We start from the raw sequence: 21,139 nt of genomic DNA, 5'->3' as shown, positions 1-21,139 counted from the left end.
GACAGGGAATTTTGCCAAACTCTCTTCAATTAGCTCTTTTCAACATTCACATTTCCGCATTTGATCATTACAAAAAAGTAAGTACTCAACTCTTCAACATCCCCAAGTAATTCAGCGAATATTTCAAGAATTTTAAAAACTAGATGTTGGATGTAGAAAATAATTATAATGTGATACATATTTGAAAAAAAGGTTGAAATCAAGTCAGCATCACTTTGGAAATCAATCTTTTCAACACAATTAAATGCCTACATTTATGTACATTTTCAAAGCCTTTAAAAAAACAGATGGAAGCGACCGGCCAAGTTATTAATAAATTTGCTGGAAATTTCATCAAACGAAACTTTTTTTCAGCACCCTCGACGGAAAAATTTAGACGCAACACTTCGTTTCTTTTTCATGAAAAATTCGATAGCTCACAAGGGAAAATTTTCATTTTAGAATTTCGAGCTTCAGTGGAAAAATTTCATAAGAAACTGACATTTTTGGCAATAAAATATTTATAATTATTAGGTACCTATTTGTGAGTTTAGAGAAATTTTGTTTTAAAATTTCAAGGGGAAATTGAGATGAGAACAATTCATTTACTTGAATGTTGAAATTAAGAAATTAGTCTACCGAATTTTCAAAATCAAATTTCAAACATCTATTGCGGTGGCGATAAGTTGCCTAAACTTTTTAAGGAAATCCAGAAATACTGTCTGACATAAAACTAAATATTTCCTTACCATATACGTAAAAACTTATCACTGTAAAGAGGCTATTTAAATAGTCACTTTCAGTTCCGTTTAGCATAAAACGTCGTGCTTTTGAACAAAACACAAATATTAAGATAACACAACTAAGTAACATGGCCTGACCTTATGAAAATTCACAAAAAAAAAAACATCTTATCCTCACGAACCTACACAGTAGGAACATACGTACACAGTAACATGTAGTTTACCAAGCGTTCAACAGAAGAAAATTCGCACTTTCACCATTTTCAAATCATCGAAATTTAAAATGCGCGTGCTCAGTAGCATCATCATTCTGTTGGTACTCGTCACATTGGCAGCATCAGCATCAACCTCAACGTCAAGTAAATTCACATTATTGTATTTATTTTATTTTTTTACCAAAACATTGATAATTTATTTGAAGAGTGATATATTCCAAAACTCGCTTTGTCCATTTTTATCAAAGTTGGGTTTTCAGTGGTACCTGGTAGATGAAGTATCAACTCACATTCCTACATCATCAACCTACCAAAATGAGGTGTTAAACTCACCTAAATAGCCAATTCACTGAAAATTGTTTAAAAAATAACGTTCCAAAACGCGTTTTGTCCATTTTTATTGAAATTTTTTTCAGTAGTATTTAGTGGATGAAATGTATACCTATACTCCTACATCATAAATCCACCCAAATAAAGTGCTAAACTCGCCTAAAAAGCCAAGTTACCCGTTTAAAGGGAAACTGTTTTTCCTCTCTCCTGAAAAGTTGTGAAAATGGACAAAGCGAGTTTTGGAATATCACTCTTCATTTACATTGGAGTAAAATTTTTTCATCAGTTGGGAGATTCCTACCATTCAGTGGATTTTATCCAATACCTGCTAAGACTCCAGAACCAATAAATATCATTTCCGGATTGACGTACCCGTACTACAGGTATCCGCCAATAACATATTCAGGAAACAATGGGCAAGAAGATGCTTACTTGATAAACGCCGGAACCGCGGGTAAAACGATACATCGTACTCTCAAGAATGAAATACGGATCATACAATGTGTAGGCCTACCCACTTTAACCTTTAACGATGAGATAATTTCTCGAATGATATTACAGTGATAGCAGTTTTGAAGAATAATTACACCACAAATATCGTTCAAGGGGGACCTTTGGGTAAAAGCACGTATACATACCTTAGAACCGTATTTCGCTGGACAAATAATACTAATGGTGTGGCTTATACCTCTATCAATGGAAAAAATGGGTGAGTGCTTGAGTAAATAATCCCTCGTTGTACCACTACATACAAAGAATGACACAAGAACGTTTAAAATTTCAAAATGAAAGTTCATCGAACAAAAAAAAACTCTTGATATTGGAAATCCTCACTACGATCTAAGGTACTTAAACCTATCCAGTCTCTCGAATTAATGATCTTCTCACATTCAAACTTACTAGACTCTAATTTTCTGGCTCGTTTTCAACATCAACCATAAACAAAATGGGGAGAAAGAGGAAGGGGGAAGGGGTGTCAATTTTTTCCGATCTAGCTTAATTTGGTTCAAATCAGAAAGTAGTATAGCCTAAAGATTTCAAAAAAATAATTTTGACGACTCAACATTTTGCTATTCTTTTTTTTTTTTTTTGACAAAAATAAACACAAACTGTTCCTCTGATTTTCGATTGGATTCGTTCAAAGTTCTTAGAAATTTCTACCCAAATGTGCTTAAAATTTTTATCCTTCTTGAGATTCTTTGATTCTTAGTACAGCATCTGTACACATCACAATAATGATTTTCAAATTCTGCTCATATTAGGTGATATAGTGAAGACAAAGGGACTATCAAACGGATCCAGAGTCAAAATTGAGGTGATTCGCGAAGGCAACTATACAATGAAAATATTTTGAAAAAACTTTCTCGAGTTGATTATTCGCTTCAAAACATAGCTAAATCGGTTCATTTAGGGGGGGGGGTGAGATTTTGAGAATTTCAGTTCAAAAAATTGATTCGAATTTACACCTCAAGCCCTCCTTCTCTTTTCCTTATGCAGATTGACATCAGGGATTTGAATTCAACTTTTTTCCCCCTTTTTGGAACATAATTATTCCAAAACGTCTGTTTTCGTTTTAAAAACTTAAAACAAAGCCAGATGTCTAACAAACAGAGTAGCATGTAAAAGCAGGATTTAAAAATCATGATTCAATTTCAAAAAAGAGGGGTAAAGGGGTGAGGTCAAAATTTTTCCGTTTTTAAAAAAGATGAGCCATAAAAAAAAATTAAAATACGCGAAGAGAATGAACGAAAATGTTTAAAATTCTATTGAATGGAAAAACAGGAAATAATTGATAATTATATTTTGGCAATCTTGACACTTTTGGCAAAAAATCACGATTTTTAGGATGACATTTTTTCAAATGCTTCAATTTGAACGGACAGGGTGGACCAACCAAAATTTATTCGAGTCAAACTTATTTAGGTCAATTTTTTTAAGGGAACAAAAAACATGCAAAAAATCCAAAATTCTGAAATGGAAAACAAGCGCTTAATTTTTCTTATTTTTTTTGGGGGGGGGAGAGGGAAGGAGGCAGAAAATCTTGACATTTCATTAGTCAAAATTTTCCCCATTTTCCAAGAGAACTAGAAAATTTGAAACCAAAAATTCAAAATTCTGAAAGAGCAAGAGGATGATTAGAAAATTTATTCCAAATTACAATTTTAAAATGCAAAAAAACAACAGTTTCTCTGCGTTTGTGACAAAAAGGCACGACTTTATACTTGTGAAAAATAAATAGCCAAAAAATCACCTCAATATGAGGCTGGAAAAATTTCAATTTTTTTGGCCAACGTTTATTCTCCTCCCCCTTCCCCTTTAGGTGGGCTTAAAACAACCCGTTAAGAAATCCATCCTTTGCTGTGAGATATTTTTTCAGCGAATGAGAAGTGAAATGAAATAATGCCAACATTTTTTTCAGCTCGTCCGATAAATATACCTACTCTCATAGAAATGTCACCAACACTCCATATCATTCTAAATATTTATATTTTCAGCTCTCCTTTAGAAGTATTGATCGTATACGTCAATCAGAAATACAAATCGTACACCGAAGCTTTGAAATACCGCGACGGTATGTTCAAAACGAATATCCGGATTTATATTGTAAGCTGTTATAAATTTATAAAGTTTTTAATTTCAATTTATCATCTTCACAAAATATGAAAGTACCAAATTAGGTAGGTATAATTAATGTCCATATAAATGATGTACAGGGATCGAAGCCAAACCCCGCATTTGAACCATTCGCTGCGGCTATGAAGAAAATTCAAAAACCTGGAAAAGTTGCAATCAATCTGCAAGCTGTTTTTGAATGGTATTTCTATTTTCCTTCCAACACCAGGTACTTCGTGTATCCAGGACAGGTTCTAGATCCGAATACTCAAAAACCATTTTATTGCTCCACTTCCATCGTACCTTTTTTTAATCGAGCTCAGTATATATCTCTAGAACAGGTGAAAATTCTGCTAACTTGCGTACATTTTCTGAGCTTTGAAAGTAGTTTGAAAATGTTACCATTGATATTACAGTTCAAGGACACATTCTTGAAGGTGAGAGGCTCTGATGGTAATAAATTGATCACCCAAGCTTCACAGCACCCTGTAGGGCGCAGACCAGTGGCACATAGCCGAGGTTTGGTCAAGAAACCAACGTCAAATGGCAAAACGTACCCATCTTTGAGTGGAAGTAATTAAAAATGTAAGTACATAGGTAATTTCAAGTTGCGAACAAGAGATGACAGATTATTATTCTCTTCAAATGACAAGTACCTGGCATCAAATCCAGAAAAGTTTATTTTTTTCATCCTGACTTCGTTTAGAAAATACTTACATTTTGTCATCATTGAGAACCAGATCTACAATAAAGTTTTCCGAAATTAAAACACTGTGTTTCAATAAAAGTATTACTTATAAAACTGGCAAAAGAGTTCTTGTCCCTCTTAAATGGTCATCACAAAAAAGAAATCAATGGCGAATGACAACAGTTTTGAAGGCTGATCCAAAAGATAAGCAATAAGAGGAAGCAGAATGGGAACAGATTCCATTCAAATGACCAAAAAATCGATTTTCGAGCTAAAAAGATTGAATTCTGAATGAAAAATTCTCCAAGATGGTGATTCTCCTAGATCCATATTTAATATCGAGTATAGGAAAATTAAGAACTTTTGTAATAATCTGCGTTAAAAATAACTTTTCCTCGAAATATATCAGAAAAAAATGAAAAACATGGAAAATTACTAGTACACTCTAACATTGACATTGGCGCAACACCGATAACTCTTACATCATAAAAATTTATCGCCAAAAAGGAAACATTCGCTTTCGTTTTCCACAAATTGTGCAATTTTTACGTGAGGCAAGGTGGCTCTTATCTAGAAAGTTTCAATTTCATCCCTCCCTTCACCCCCCTCCTCCTCCAAAAAAATGGCAGAATCATCTCATTCCAAAAATTTGTCAATAAATAATACCAAAGTGAGCACTCTAATCATTTTCTGGGCGATCAAAATTTTGAGACGAGCTGTGTGGAAAATGGATTGAATACCGTGAAAATTTTTTAACTGACTTCTTCGACCCAATAATAAAAAAAAATGAATGAAAAGTGAATCTCGCAGAGTAATTTTCACCTCACGGTGGCCCAAAAAGTTTTAAGAAAATTCATTTTCAAAAAGAAAGAAAAATACTGCCTATGGTATTTAAAAGTATAGAACTTTATTATACTTGCATCAAAAATTGAACCTCAGAATATTATTACAAAATAAAAAAAATGACAAGAAAATAAAATTCATAAAGTTTTAACGTTGCTCCATTAAATTTTTAAACATTTTTCATGATATTTTCAAGTAGAAAATTACTGTAAATCGCCCAAAAATTGTGATATTTTATTAAAAGTTGCCAAAAATACAAGGAGAGGAGTTTGATGCAGATCAAAATGATGTAAAAAAATAGAATACTCGAAAAAGCCACAAAATCACTGAAAATTGCCAAACATAAAAACTTTGGCAAAATTTCTCAAAAATACACAATAAAGTGTACCCATAAAATGTGTCAAAATGATGTAAAAATAATACTCAAATAATCATTAAAATTACAAAAAATTACCAAAAATTAGAAAAATTCCCATGGAAATTTGACAAAGTTCAACAAAACTTGAATAAAAATTCGTTGAATTATCTTTAAAATACAAGTTGAAACATTAAAAGTACAGTTAACCCATCAACACTTAATCAAATTTCAATAAATAATTTTCAGTTCTAAAATAAAACTCTCTAAAAGAAAGGAAAAATAGATGAAAAAACAGGATGTTCTTCCAAATATTTCTGTTGTAGGCGGAAATATACTATTTTCAATTGTTCCTTTTCAATTCTGCGAATTTCATGAAAAAATGGGGGAAAAATCAAAACTGCGAAAGAAGAAGAGAATTAATGAAAAATTTAAAAATTTGGTTAAAAAAAAATTAGAAAACTAAGACATTTTGGCGAAAATTTCAATTTTGATTTCTTTCTTTCAATTCTAGATCATTCAAAAAGAAATTTTCAATAAAATCAAAATCCTGAAAATTGCGAGCGGATTCGTTTTTCGTTCTTCCAAGTTATATTTTGTAAAACGTGATAACGCAGCGAAAATACACCACAATTAATACACCTTGAATGATAAGACCGAGGAAAAACAAAAAAAAAAAAACAAAAAAAAATGATAATAATTAAATAACCGAACGGAAGATAACATGCTCATGCTGAATGAAAATAAAACACTTAATTCTCTATCAAAAATAGTGAAAATGTAGTCGAATTTATCAGTTTTAGGAGCAAACATGCTCAAAACGTGTTCGTGGTTCTTTTACTTGCCTTAATTTATGACAAAATAATACGAAAATTCGTTCTTTTTCCAACGAGGAAATGTACTCGTACATTTGCAAAAACTGGTTGATCTTTTCTTCAATTATTTACCTCACCTTTGGCGGATTTTCCAACGCCACAAGTACGTACAAAATTAATCCAGTTGAATCAATAGGTAATTGAAAATTCACACTCGTCTAATCGATTCATAATCGACTCACTCGCTTGCCTTTCAGTTGGAAGATTCCTGCCATTCAGTGGACTTTACCCGATACCTCTCAAAACCCCAGGCCCCATTAACATAGAAGTCAGCGAGGTGAAAAATATCACAACTTTTCCAGTAATTCTTTTGGTCAATGGATATGAAAAAGCTTTTCTCAAAAATACCGGATATTCGGGTTGGTTTCATCTATGAATAATAATAAGGCAAAGTTTCAACTTACGAATGGTATAAAATAAGAATCTAAAAGATGGTCGAATAAATTCTCCTCACCTGCAGCTGAAGTCTTCTTGAATCAAGCCAAAACATCGAATCTCATAATTGGAGGGGTATTGGGTATAAACTTGTACGTTCTGGAAAAGATTCGATTTTATTGGGCCGGTAGTTTCGACGGAATTTCCACCAACTCGGTGAATGGTAAAAATGGGTAAGTAAGTAAACAGACCTCAAATTGCCAATTTTAGGGACCATTAGATATAGGTAGGCTCTCGTAGATAATTTTTGTTTTCTGATCGAGCACACCGTTGGAAGTTTACATTTATTATTACAACGTGAAGTACGGATCACTTCGTAACGCTTTTAATTTTCGAAACGGCGTCGTCCAACTCACATTTCGTATATTTGTCAAGGTGAGTAAATCGACTTCTAAAAAAATTAAAGTTCAACTAATGAGATTCCGATCATTATAGATTATTTCACAGATGACGCTCTGATTTCAGGGATCGATTCCAAATCCAGCATTTACTCCATTGGTGAAAACTTTCAAAAAAATCCAGAAAGCCGGCTCAACAACCGATCTCCTTCTTCTAGATGCTTTCCAGTTCTATCTCCATTTCCCTCCTACAACACATTATTTCGTTTATCCGGGAGCTTATGGCAATGAATCGACTGGAGCATCTTATTCTTGCGCCACTGTCATTGTCACTTCTCTGAATCCGACTCATTTTATATCGAAACAACAGGTATTATGCCTAATTGCTTGTATTCAAAAATCTTTCAACACATTTACCTAATTTAGCTTAATGTTTCTCATCACTATTCGTACAACGATTGCTCAAATTTCAGTTCCGAGAAACGTTTCTGTCATTACTCGATTATAACGAGAAGCCTTTGATTAATCGAGTTGAACAAGTTCCAGTTGGAAGAAGACCAGTAGTGCAATCTCGAGGAATATTGAAAATACCAAATTTAGTTAAAATACCATCTATACTAGGACATTGAAAAATAAATATTTGATATCGAGACAACATAAAATGATGTATTCCTGAATTTATCAAAAAATATTCATTTTGAACCATAAAAAACTGACAAAAAGCGAGACTTTGACTATTTTTGGGTAGAAAGTGAGACTTCTTTGAAACTGTTTGCAAATCAATCATTCTTAACAATTCTTGGGAGTTGAATTAAACAAAACTTTTTGGCGGTTTTCGATAAAAGCAAAATTATTGTTAAAGAAAACTGTGGGTAGGTAATAGATACCTATATAATGTTTTGGTGAATAAAATAGCAAGAGTTTTTGGAAATAAAAATATTCAAACAATTAATATTTCATGTTAAAATCACTTACCCACAGAACAGCATCCTGGTGGAAAAATTTCACAGCGATCTTCATCGATATCACGTTATCACAGCACCAATAATTACACATTCCAGTATAATAAACGAATATCGAAACAATTCAAAAAAAAATCTTTAATGAAGGTGACGAAACTTAACGCGAATTACGTTTACACCGCACAAGAAAACCGAATCAAAAGCCGAGTTACACTTTTACCGGTCGTATACCTTTTTTGTATCTCACGTCAAACATGTAAAAAAGTGAATTTGAATCACGAATTACATGATTCATTCGATATGCGACACTTACTCATCGACGAACTACGTATCAATCAACACAACACAAAGCGATCTACGCGCAAATGTCTCGCACGCTTTATCAACTTCCAATGCAGGTGCACCTGTCGTTTTATCAATTTATCAGTATAAATGGCCTTATCTGTACATTCACCTACCTACGTCTGCGGCGATTTTTCGCTTGCGAGCCAAAATAAAATTTAATCGCGTACAAAGCCTGTAATCAGAAAAGAGAAATTAACAACATTAACGTAGGGTCTCTACAAAAGAAGGACCAAAATTTCAAAATTTTAGAACACATTATCTGGTCCAACTTTTAGAGACAAGATATTTTGGCAACTTTTGCCAACAAGGTGAGAATGTTTGCAATTTCTGGCAAAAAAAACAAGGCTAAGTAATGGACAATTTTCGAAAAAAATGAGTTTTTTTGGATTTTTCTGCAAAAAACAACAATTATTAGTAATTTTACTAAAAACCAAGCACTTTTACCTATTTTTTAAAATGCGAGAATTTTTACAAAAAAAGATTATACCTAGGTATCTTATTTTTTAAAAATTTCTGGTAAAAAGAGAGATTTTTGGGTAATTTTTGAAAAAAAGTGAGATCTTTCGAGCAATTTTGCTAGAAAGCAAACATTTTTATCTAAAAGCAAGACTTTCATAATTGTAACAAGAAACAGGACTTTTAAAACGCACACAATATAAGACGTAGGTACCTGCCTATAATTAGTGACAGAAAAATGATACATATTTTTTTGCAATTTCTGCCGAAAAAACAAGACTTCTGGACTTGGAAAAAAGTCAAGACTTTTTAGATTTTTTTTTGGAAAAAAGTGAAATTTCTTAGGAATTTTGTTAAGAAGCGAGAATTGTTGTAAATTTTTTGCAAAAAAACGAGCTTTTGACGATTTTATCAAAAAGTAGGATTGCTTGACAATTATCAGCAAAAAAATGACACTTACTTTTTCGTAATTTTTTTCGAAAAAGTATGGCTTTTGTACAATTGGTGGGAAAAAGTGAGACTTTTTGGTATTTTCTGCGAAAAAAAAGGTAAAATCTTCAGCCATTTTTTTCAAAAGTAAATTTTTTTGTGAATTTTTGATGATTTTTTCCAAAAATTAAGACTGAAAATTTCAATGAGGAAGCCAAACTTTTTGGTACGATGTATTTAGCTGCAAGAAAATAATGTTTGGAAAAACTCCAGACATTGTGAAATTATCTGAAAAAAAAAAACTATAGTTACACTTTTTAGCCATTTTGCTAGAAAGAAAACATTTTTGTCATTTTTGAAAAAAATATACCTTCAGACAAATTTTGGCAAAAAACAAAACTTTGGACATTTTAGTAAAAGGAAGAACTTTCTGGAAATTATTTCAGGCAAACGAGCTTAACTCTTGAAACATTTTTGAAAAAACAGTGAGGATTTTGAAACTTTTTTGGAAAAATGCGAGATGTTTCAGCAGTTTTGTTTTAGTACAAAGCAAGGGTTTTTGTCAATTTTTTTCAAAAGGCAATTCCTTTTATTGATCATTTTAGCAAAAAGCAGAATTTCTTGGCAATTATTGTCAAAAAAACATACATTTTCGCAATTTTTGTCGAAAAGCAAGACCTTTTGGACAATTTGGGGGAAAAAGTGGGACTTTTTGAATTTTTTAGCAAAAAAATCTCAAGTCATTTTTTGAAAAATTAAAATTATTTGTCAGTTTTTGAAAAAGTGAGAATTTTTTAGAAAACTTTTGAAAATTTTCCAAACAAAAATAGGAACGTCTGATTGTGAGTATTACAAACATTTTAGTTACTTTAGAAAATTCCGACCCAAGCCTTCCCTCTCCTCCAATTTCAAAAATCAGGTCCCCAAATACAGTTTTTGGTGGTTTTTATCAAAACTACACCAAATAGAATCTCATTCAAGAGATTACAAGTTGTTCAGAATCAAAAAATAAACACATACACTAAAGATTCACCCCCTCCCTTCTTCAATTTGCGAAGGTTTTATCCCCCCTGTCCGAATAAAACTCCCATAGAAACAAATTTTTAACCAAAGTCGTCCACTGAATCCATACAAAATATTTTCAGTAATTATCGAAATTCTGACTTGACCTTTCACTCTCCGTTAATTCACAAATGCAAGTTAATCAAATTTGTCATCAATTTTTTCGACACCTGTGAGAAGTTTCATGGACAAGTTTCTAGAATTTTCATGGGATGGGTGAATCTGAACTAAAAAATATAATAAATTGATGATATCTCAAAAAAAAGAGAGATTGAGTCATCACTCACTTTTAAAATTGAGAATTTTCCATAAGTGTTTATGTAGATTTCTAAAGCCAAATATACCTATAAGGGTGTAGGAGAAGAATATAAAAGTCAATTGGATCAAAAAATTTGCTATAAAATTTCATTATTTGAGAACTTTTTTCGACATCTTTTCCCAATAATTTTACTGTACGATCCTTGAAGGAAAAATTTAATGCCCTCAAACAGAGCACTTTGTTTTTTTGTTTTTTTGTTTTCCTAAAATGAGAACAAGATTTTTTTCAACTTTTTAGTGAAAAGGCCAACCATGAATTTGTTGGCAATTCCTGGTAGAAAAGTCATATTTTTGGGTAATTTTTTTTGGTGGGGGGAGAGGGGTTGTGAATTTTTGTGATTTTTTTGAAAAAATACTATTTTCAACAACAAACGAAACTTTTGGCAATTTTTACAAATTTTATGTAGTAAGACGAAGAACGATGAAACATTTATAAACCCAAGATTTAGCAGAATTATCTGAAACTATCAAAATTAACTCAAAAATAACTTTTCAAGTAATGAAGAATGATCCCCAGGGTCTCACAAACACGATTTCACGATCATTTACTTCAAAAAAATTATCAGTTTCTCATATAATGTTTTTCGAAACGGGGGGAGGGGGAGGAGAAGCTGACCCAATTCTATTTCGATATTTCCATTTTCTCAAATAGGTAAACGAATGTAGAGATTTAAAATATTTTCGTCTCAAAAAACACAAATCAGCATGAATTGCTTTTGAATCACCTTGTATATTTTGTACAAAAAAATCGAGCTTTCTCGAGCAAAAAGCTTCTGTAGTTTCTATTTTCAGCCGTTAGATGGCGTAAGTTCCATCGAAACACCACTTTTAGTACCTACCATATTCAATATCGTTTAACCGAAATCTATGACGTAGGTAAGGTACCTACTTTCGAATCACCTCGTATTTCCACAAATCGAGCTTTTTCCAGCAAAAAGCTTCATTAGTTCCAATTTTCAACCACCAGATAGCGTAAGTTCCACCCAAACATAAATTTTGGTACTCGATATCGTAGCACGATAGCGTTTCCAGCTTTAATTTTCCACTTTCAGATTGCATCCTTAGTTCTTCACAAACCCAGCATAAAAATATATACTCAGTTTCTAGGTTAAAATTTCAAAAAAAATAAACACAGAACAGAAATACCTTTATTAAATCTGACACATACCGCGTACAAATTTTTTACAGTGAGAAAAAGCCACATCGTTGAAATGTAAACACGTTCACACACAAAAGGAATAATAATTGACATCAGCGTATTTGATTGTTATTACTCTATGTCTCTTGGAAAATCATCATAGGTAGGTACAAGGTATACCACAAAAAAAAAACCAGATGGGTAGGTAATCAGGAAAGCTTTCAATGAAGGAAAAAAAATATTACAGATAGGGCGACAAAAAAAAACCTGCGTAAAATTCTCATAATGCGAGGAAGACGATGGCGTATAGTATCGAAATAGAAGAAAGAAAAAAAATACTTGTTCCAATCGAAAACTTATCAAATAATGCGATTAAAAAATAAAAATTATTAACGCTTTAATACGTACGACTTACACAAATGCTCGTTTATATTTTCTTATTAAAATTTTGAAACCCAAAATCATAAAAAACAATGAAAAATGCTCGCCTCATCACTATTGTAATATTACACCTTCACACACACACACACACACACCCGTTCAAAATAATGGTAACTTTGACGTACATATTTCTACCATAAAACACACATAGGTATAATAACAATAAAACTCATCTGGGTATCCATATCCACGCACACGTTAAAGCTACACACGCCTAATTTAATATAGGAATTTCCTCCATCGCGCACTCTACCAAAGTAAAATATCGTGTAAGTATTACTTAACGAAGCGATAATAAAAACAGGGGGGCCCAACAAACAAACAAAACAGATACATACGCCGAAAATCATCGTACGTTGGTAAATAAATTTTAAAAAACAATCATAAATACACCACAATATACTCCTCCTCACCTCTGGAGGGAGGTAAGTACTCAGCAGTATTCGTATTCGCGTATTATCGTGCCAGGAGATTGCACATCGTGTAAAAACAATTAGGTAGGTACAGGTAGGTAGGTAGGTAGGTAGGTAAGTAAAATAATACACGTTAAAAAATACATACGAGAAAAAAAACAGAAAAAAATTCTTTTAAAATACAAACAAATATAACGACAAAAAGTTGTTGGAAGACGGGCAATAAACACATCATGCATTATTAATCAAACAAAGAAGGAGGGTCATTATGGGCATTTTCGTGCCCCTCGCTACTTCGAGACTTGAATGGCCTTTTCTCATAGGGGATGGTCCCTAGTATTAATATTAGGCGATATTTTCCCAGAAAAGCCCATAGGGGGGCTGTGGGGTGGGCCCAAAGTCGAAAATTTCAAAAATTTTTAGAACCACTGCTCGAAAATGTAAAAAATTAAAAGTAGCGAATATATGTTGCTTTAAGGGTAAGCAATGCAGCACGTAACGCTTTTTTCATTTTTGACCTTTTTGGGGGTTGTGGTGGGGGTATTTCTATTATTGAAAATTTTGAAACCCCCTTTTTTGACCCTTCCCGTCGAGCCCCGCTAATGCCCTTTTCATGGTTTATTGCTACTAGTAGTAAGTTCAATTGATATCAGTTGCAACCCCCTCACTAACTTGGCTCATATCGAAAAATTCAATTTTTGACTTTTTTTTGAGGTCCATATTTTGGGAAACCATGAAAAGCTATCGAGGTCCGGTTTGCGGCAAATATGTTGAATTTTACTTCTTAATCGACTGGCATGCTTGAATTTTTATTTCAAGTCAATTTTTGACCTCATTGTTGCAGATCACTTTTGGGGGTGGCGAACTTTGAGAACCCCTGAAAAAAGTTCTAAAGTGAATTTTTTCAAACTTTGAGCTGAAATGGTCTTAAATACATGTGTTTAACCAAGATGATATGCGAATGCGATATTTTAATACAATTTAGTCATTTTGGGTGATTTTATCAAAAAAAGTAGTGTTTTAACAACAGGCATAGCATTTCCGGCAAAAGTTCTGAAACTTCAATAACACTTCTCTCAGCCCCATTCCAACCGATTTTGAAAATTTTTCAGTATGTTATGTATATCCTTATTAGGTATCCCCACAAAAATTTTCAACCCCCTCCCCTTATATTTACCCTTCAAAATGGCGTATTTCAACTAATATTATGCTTTTTAACAATAATAAAAATAAAAATTGAGGCGGCCAAGTGTTCTGTAGAGGGGTAGATGAGTGTAGCAAAAAATCTGACGTCATATTCGTGCTCAACGGTATCTAATCATAAGAAAACTATACCCTACTCATTAATTCTTAGTTATTTTCCCTAAAATTCCCATTTTACCCCCAACCCTCCCTATGACACATTTTTACACCATTTTGAATGGTAAATATGAGGGGAGGGGGTTAAAAATTTTTGTGGGGATACCTAATAAGGATATACATAACATACTGAAAAATTTTCAAAATCGGTTGGAATGGGGCTGAGAAAAGTGTTATTGAAGTTTCAGAAAAGGGGGGCTCTCCAAAAAGGGGAGGGGGTGTGGATCTGAAACTTTCCACGCGGAAGTTTCTCAATGGTACCTACCTCCCATGCTAATATCAACTCGAACGATTTCGGTGACCATTTCACCCCTCTTAGGCGCCTATAGCCTTTATGTATTTTTCAGAGAACCCCTTCATTTGAATGGTTGCAGTTTCGCCCCTCTTGAACATACAAGGGAAGTTGATACATCATTACATCGGAAATTCGACGTAGATTCTTTTATCTAGCCACTTATTTTTCGCTAAAATGCAATGCGGGGGAGAAAATGGCGAAAAACTGATTTCGGGGGAAGTTCCACTCCCTTTGAGGGGGTTCCGGACCCCGTAGGGGCCAGGATTTTTAGTAGGTTGTTGAGGGGACCTCTGTGAAGAATATCTGCGAAAGATCGGTTTAATATTAATTTTTGCTGCAAAAATGTCTTTAATGACTGGACTACACCACGAATACACGTAGCTTAACTTTTGCCGGAAAGCTATGCCTGTTGTTAAAACACTACTTTTTTTGATAAAATCACCCAAAATGACTAAATTGTATTAAAATATCGCATTCGCATATCATCTTGGTTAAACACATGTATTTAAGACCATTTCAGCTCAAAGTTTGAAAAAATTCACTTTAGAACTTTTTTCAGGGGTTCTCAAAGTTCGCCACCCCCAAAAGTGATCTGCAACAATGAGGTCAAAAATTGACTTGAAATAAAAATTCAAGCATGCCAGTCGATTAAGAAGTAAAATTCAACATATTTGCCGCAAACCGGACCTCGATAGCTTTTCATGGTTTCCCAAAATATGGACCTCAAAAAAAAGTCAAAAATTGAATTTTTCGATATGAGCCAAGTTAGTGAGGGGGTTGCAACTGATATCAATTGAACTTACTACTAGTAGCAATAAACCATGAAAAGGGCATTAGCGGGGCTCGACGGGAAGGGTCAAAAAAGGGGGTTTCAAAATTTTCAATAATAGAAATACCCCCACCACAACCCCCAAAAAGGTCAAAAATGAAAAAAGCGTTACGTGCTGCATTGCTTACCCTTAAAGCAACATATATTCGCTACTTTTAATTTTTTACATTTTCGAGCAGTGGTTCTAAAAATTTTTGAAATTTTCGACTTTGGGCCCACCCCACAGCCCCCCTATGGGCTTTTCTGGGAAAATATCGCCTAATATTAATACTAGGGACCATCCCCTATGAGAAAAGGCCATTCAAGTCTCGAAGTAGCGAGGGGCACGAAAATGCCCATAATGACCCTCCTTCTTAACTCGACAAATTTTCACCACACCGTTCGAAGGTTACTTTCTTATGGTCGGCGACGAGATCGGTTCAACTAGACCACATTTTTAATAACCAGAATCAATGTTTACCCAAAACTTTACGAGACACAGAGTATAATATAAGTTTATTAAAAATAAACAACGGTTTTTAAAGTGTTCTCGGAGATAAGCTAATTTTAGTCGACTAAACGAGCATAATATAAATCAACACTTTTTCGTAGACTTTTGGATTATGAAGGAGAAGTAGAGAGGGGTGGTTTATTCTCATTTCGGCTAGAAAAATAATCCTACGGTGATGTATTCCGGATCACGCGTATCTTCTCTGTATATGTAGGATGTACACATACAGGATGTCCCGTATTAGAGTGAGCTCCTTGCTAATGTGACGTAGGCAACGTATCTTGATTATGGGTAGGAATGTTTGCATATTCTTGAAAGTACAGGAGCTGGGAAAAATATTTCAAAAATAAAGAAACACTGCGATTGATTGAAATTTTCAAAGTGCTGTAATCCAAAGGGTTTTACAGAAACAAAGTAGTGTTGAGCAACTTTTTTCTCAGAAAGTTCAGTTTTGGAAAATTTAGGGCCATAAATTTTTAAAATACAATAAAATCGGGTTTCAAAAAAAAAGATGGAAATTTTGATATAAAAAAATTAATATGTATAGACCTACCTACAACCAAAATTGTGGATTAAAATATATTCCATCTACACAAAGTTGGATTAGGTACTTACATTTTTCCCTAAGAAGCTTAAAAATTTGAGCCAAAATATGTGATTTCGACTTTTGAAGCAAAATATCTCTAAAATTGAACTCTCCAGAGGAAAATGTAACCAGTGACGTTGCCAGGATTTTTTCAGGCAGGGGGCAAAACTAGATTTTTAGGGATGAAACGTCGAAATTAGAGGTACGAGTATTTTCTGAAAACATTTCGATATACCCTATGAAAATGATTTTATTAAGATGAAGATAAAATTACTTCTCGAGCGAAAATTTTTCGAAAAAATGGGTCCAAATAACGATAAAAAGACCATTTTGCATGTTTTATTTTAAATTTTGGCTCGCAAGGGGGACATGGCCTCTTCAGCCTCCCTTGGTTACGCCATTGAATGTACGAGTAACTCAGGCAGTCTAACAAATTTTCGAGACCCAAATATACGACTTTTTCTCCTAATAACACAATAAATAAAGCATATTCGATCACCTTCCTCCCTACCCTCCCCCCCCCCAAATAAAAAATTGTAATGTTTTGTGAGAAGATTTTCTCTAAAAAATGACAGAAAAAACAATAATTTCAAGTGAGCAAAATTGGGGACATTTTTAGGATAAAATCGAGAGAACTCTTCATTTCAACAGGGAAAAATAATTTTTTAATGGAAAATGACAATTTTGAGGGAAAGGGGGGGGGAATCGACATATTTTAGGTGAAAAAAAAACGTGTCAATTATTGAAGAACAAAATTTGACCATTTCAGTGGGAAAAATATATTTTTGGTTTTAAAAAAAAAGAAAATTTTTGGTTTAAAAAAATCACTATCATCGTTAGTGACAGAGAAATGTGGATTTTTTTGGAGGAGGGGCTAAAAAGTGACTATCATTGGTAAGCAATGAGAAATTTCCACTTTAGCGAGAAAACATGGCATTTTTAGTAAAAAACAACAATTATTTTTAGTGAAAAAAATGATCAATTTTTTGTGAAAAAAATTACCACAAACAAACTTCTAGAGAAAAAGTTGAAATTCTCAGTTATCTAACAAAATGTGGCCATTTTTTGTGGAAAAAAAGAAAAAAATTTCTTTTGACAAGTTATTTTCATCATTTTCATTCAGATTGCTTACAAAAATACGTAAAAGGTGGTTTATCAAGATTTTGTATGTTCAATTGTTCAAATACATATAATACATTTTTTTTGAAATATTTTTGCTAATGCAAGACTTCTACATGACTTGTATGATCTATTGGACATCCTGTAGCTGAACTTTCCTGGTAGAAAATTTCATGTCGTACAATTTTGACTCTGATTGTTTTACCCAAAGGATCCTCATACTTCCTTAATTGATATTTTCCCTCAGGAAGCTTTAGTTTTCGAGATATTTGGAATCAAAGATGAAAGTTCAACTTTATGGAAGCAAAATACCTCAAAAACTAAGTTCTCAAGAGAAAAATTCAGCTGAAATTTACTGATAGGAAATTTCCTGTCGTACAAGATTTGTTCCCTTTTGTTTTCATGGGACCCTTTGTTGACCCAAATTAGATATGCTCATAGACTGATTTTCCTCAGAATCAAGAAAAACTCAGGGGCCTCTGAAAGAAACCAAAGATTTTCGGTGCGACTCTCCACAAAATCTGTTTCAGAATCCCAGAAGTCCATTATCATAAATTTTAGGCACCCATATTGAATTTTTAAAAATATTATATCATTTTATTGCAGGTTTTTTCCAGCCTCCTGCACATTTAGACCACCTCAACTGGAGTCAATGCAACCGAATTCGCTTAAATTTAGTGTTTGGACTTGATTTGGAGTTGAATTCAAAAGATTTGAGAAAGGGTGACCCGGACTTGAAATTCGCGGATGTCAGAATTCTCAAGGGATGAGGAGGGGGGGGGTTGAAGAACGAAAAAAGTCAAAATTTGAATCAATTGATAAGAAATCAAAAGTTGCACACCATATCCAAAAATCAGCCTCCTGCGAATTCGGAAATCGTTGATTTTTTACTACCTTTGAGGGGGGGGGAGGGTGGTAAATTTTTTCAAACTGGGAAATGCAAATTAGGAGAAAAATATTGCAGATTTCCAAATTCGCTGTAGAAAATACTTGGAAGGGATGTCAGAGGTTCCCAAAATGGAGCGATTCGATTCATTTCTAATAAAAATGATAGAACAAGAAAAAAATATTGATGAATTGGGTCCAAATTTAAATTGACGACAAAGTTCTACGTCTTCGATGATATAATATTACGAGGGAAAAAAATTGATCAGAATTGACCACTTCAGGTGGGGAAAAACACATTTTCAAATGATTTCAATGGCCATGGAGCAAAGGGCACTACTCAAAAAATTCTCAAAAATTCACCAGTGGTGAAAATCCACAGAAATATATAAAAATAATTTTTTTTGACTTTTTTCCAGATATCCGCAAGGTGTTCTAGACGTGTCTTTCAGATTTATTCAATTTTTCAACCCCTCATCAGTCATCACTCTTTTTTAACTGTGAGAAAATAAGTTTTCGTGCCTTTTTTAAAATGATTTTTTTGTTGATTTTGTGTCGTAAATGGAGCCTTCTAAATTTGACCTAGGAGGTTGAAATCAGACATGTACATTCGAAAAGTGTCTTGGATGTGACTTTTGAAGAGTTTCAACTTTCTACCCCCCCCCCATTCCCTCTCCCGTATATCTCCCACTCTACAAAAAACTTGATTTTCATCTTTTTTTTCTTCAAAATAGTCTTAGAATCTCGTATGTTGGTGTTGGAAGCCTCCCAAACTGCTCCAGGAGGCAGAAATTTGGCGAGTGTATTTAGAGAGTGTATTTCTAGACATTCTTTTTGGTGGTTCCAATTTTTCAAGCCCTCCCTTCCCCCTTTTTAGAAATGAAAAACTGGATTTTTTCTCATGATTCATTTCAGCATGACAATTTCTTTTTTACATTTGAAGATCTGGTGGAATAAGGGCTCAACTGGACAGTGGACATACACATATTTTTTCAAAATACATTATTTCCCAAAAACTATGTACTACTCTTATCATGGGTCTTCATTCCATTGGGCTTTTAATTCGTGAAAATATAGATTCTCATTTTTGTAATAAATATTACCATTAATGGATCTTCACTTGAAACTTTCAGTTAATTTTTTCATATTTTTTCTCCAACACTTCCATGAATTGAGTCACCCCGAATTGATTCAATTCGAGGAAAGTTGATAAAAATAAAATCAACTCAGCTCCTTTTGTGCCAAGACAATATGCAAACATTCATACATGAACTCAAAATTGGTGTTCTACATATATCGCAACTGGAGGAATCTAACTTTGACACGATACACCCTGTATCGTATATTCAAATTAAAAATACCCCCTCCCTCTCCGTCATCCTATAAACCCACTCGTGTCATCTGGAATCGACCTCGTCGCCGTTTACAGAAATATATTCGTTATTTACAAAAGTCTTTTCGATTACAACAGAGAGTTCATAACGTTGAATAAATTAACAATAATGTAAAAAAAAAAAAAAATACGATAATATTTTGACTATATTATAAACATCTCTTTCCCTTTACCAGCACTTTTTTTCCACGTACAGTTGATTTGCTCGATCGACCAATATACCATATTTATTAATATGTATACTCTTCTTGATTCGACTCGTATTTGTATTATTATACTACGGGGTAGCAGGTACAACTATACGACGAGACGTAGGTGTACATAACATAATAAGTATGTAGTAAGACGAACGTCGAACAGTACACACGCGAAAATCGACCGCTTGCGCTGCACACACTCGTCACGGGGCCTGAGTCGGGTACCAGGGACTAGGGGACGACCACGACCACCACATTTTTCCATGAATTTCAATAGAAAATTTACTGCTATTACGAATCTCTCTCTTCTCTTTTCGCTACAATGGAACCTGCAAAATTACATTAAATATTCAATTTTCTCCGGATATAATACGTCGCGTCGCATCGCGTTCTGTATTATAAGCACTTACTACGTGTACGTCTATACGTCTATACTATAAAGTGAATATAGCCAAGCTTCAAGCTCTCCCTTCCTCGTTTGACTATTCTACTGTGATGCGAGTGCGAGTTAAATCTACCTCTACCCCCAACTACTATACGACGAATAGCGAAGCATTAATAAGCGTGTATTTGTTCATCTTCTGTAAACTATGCGCGAGGTTTTATACCAATAATAACTTGAAATCGTCGAAAATACAGTCAGTTGTTTCTGCTGGTTGTCTTTTTTCGAAGATATTCTGATAGAGGGCTAAAGTTGGACAGTCGTTTGGTTATTTTGAGTAATTTTTTTAGCTGGAAGTGTCTTCTGGCGGATTTATAGTCAATTTCGGAGCTTTTCTGGTTAATTTTGGAAGCATTTCTTGATATTTAAACGTTGAGTTATTTGATCCTTTGTGCAGTCAATATCAACTTGTTCTCGTTTTCAGGTCCAATTGTGCTCAAATTTGTTTTTTTTTGGCCAGTTTCGGCAAAAATTTTATCGTAAATCAATTTCGAGTCATTTTAGCACGAATTTGAGCACATTTTGAGATAACTCGATGAGCTCACTTTGAAATTTATCTCATCATT

The 21,139-nt window shown here is 33.6% G+C and overlaps 4 protein-coding genes across 4 annotated transcripts in view; 3 read left to right on the top strand and 1 right to left on the bottom strand.

The window, feature by feature from the left end:
* Nucleotides 1-8,076, top strand: part of LOC135849512 (G-protein coupled receptor dmsr-1-like) — a 387,918-nt gene extending 379,842 nt beyond the window's left edge. Inside the window, exons 5-10 of the mRNA XM_065369987.1 lie at nucleotides 6,428-6,744; nucleotides 6,839-7,000; nucleotides 7,102-7,249; nucleotides 7,340-7,451; nucleotides 7,542-7,784; nucleotides 7,888-8,076. The gene's annotated coding sequence lies outside the window, so the exon portion shown is untranslated. The remainder of the gene's footprint in view (nucleotides 1-6,427; nucleotides 6,745-6,838; nucleotides 7,001-7,101; nucleotides 7,250-7,339; nucleotides 7,452-7,541; nucleotides 7,785-7,887) is intronic.
* On the top strand, nucleotides 765-4,643 carry LOC135847540 (uncharacterized). The gene is made up of 6 exons (XM_065367101.1): nucleotides 765-1,081; nucleotides 1,554-1,721; nucleotides 1,829-1,976; nucleotides 3,763-3,871; nucleotides 3,982-4,221; nucleotides 4,297-4,643. The coding sequence occupies exons 1-6, from the start codon at nucleotides 1,006-1,008 to the stop codon at nucleotides 4,459-4,461; spliced, it is 906 nt and encodes a 301-aa protein (XP_065223173.1). The 5' UTR covers nucleotides 765-1,005; the 3' UTR covers nucleotides 4,462-4,643.
* Nucleotides 6,663-8,043, top strand: LOC135848422 (carbonic anhydrase 13-like). The gene is made up of 6 exons (XM_065368324.1): nucleotides 6,663-6,744; nucleotides 6,839-7,000; nucleotides 7,102-7,249; nucleotides 7,340-7,451; nucleotides 7,542-7,784; nucleotides 7,888-8,043. The coding sequence occupies exons 1-6, from the start codon at nucleotides 6,663-6,665 to the stop codon at nucleotides 8,041-8,043; spliced, it is 903 nt and encodes a 300-aa protein (XP_065224396.1).
* A 5,455-nt stretch (nucleotides 8,077-13,531) lies between the features above and the next one.
* The window catches only part of LOC135848027 (uncharacterized), a 623,146-nt gene continuing 615,538 nt past the window's right edge, over nucleotides 13,532-21,139 (bottom strand). The window contains exon 8 of the mRNA XM_065367799.1: nucleotides 13,532-20,460. The gene's annotated coding sequence lies outside the window, so the exon portion shown is untranslated. The remainder of the gene's footprint in view (nucleotides 20,461-21,139) is intronic.

This window comes from Planococcus citri, chromosome 5, assembly GCF_950023065.1.
Source record: "Planococcus citri chromosome 5, ihPlaCitr1.1, whole genome shotgun sequence".
Classification (NCBI taxonomy): domain Eukaryota; kingdom Metazoa; phylum Arthropoda; class Insecta; order Hemiptera; family Pseudococcidae; genus Planococcus; species Planococcus citri.
This window is presented reverse-complemented; position numbering and strand designations above follow the sequence as displayed.

Coding starts and splice junctions, on each gene's coding strand:
- LOC135847540 (XM_065367101.1), top strand. CDS start 1,006: ATGCGCGTGCTCAGTAGCATCATCATTCTGTTGGTACTCGTCACATTG. Junction 3,872..3,981: donor CGAATATCCGGATTTATATT/GTAAGCTGTTAT, acceptor AATGATGTACAG/GGATCGAAGCCAAACCCCGC. Junction 4,222..4,296: donor AGTATATATCTCTAGAACAG/GTGAAAATTCTG, acceptor TTGATATTACAG/TTCAAGGACACATTCTTGAA.
- LOC135848422 (XM_065368324.1), top strand. CDS start 6,663: ATGTACTCGTACATTTGCAAAAACTGGTTGATCTTTTCTTCAATTATT. Junction 7,001..7,101: donor CAAAAATACCGGATATTCGG/GTTGGTTTCATC, acceptor CCTCACCTGCAG/CTGAAGTCTTCTTGAATCAA. Junction 7,785..7,887: donor ATTTTATATCGAAACAACAG/GTATTATGCCTA, acceptor CTCAAATTTCAG/TTCCGAGAAACGTTTCTGTC.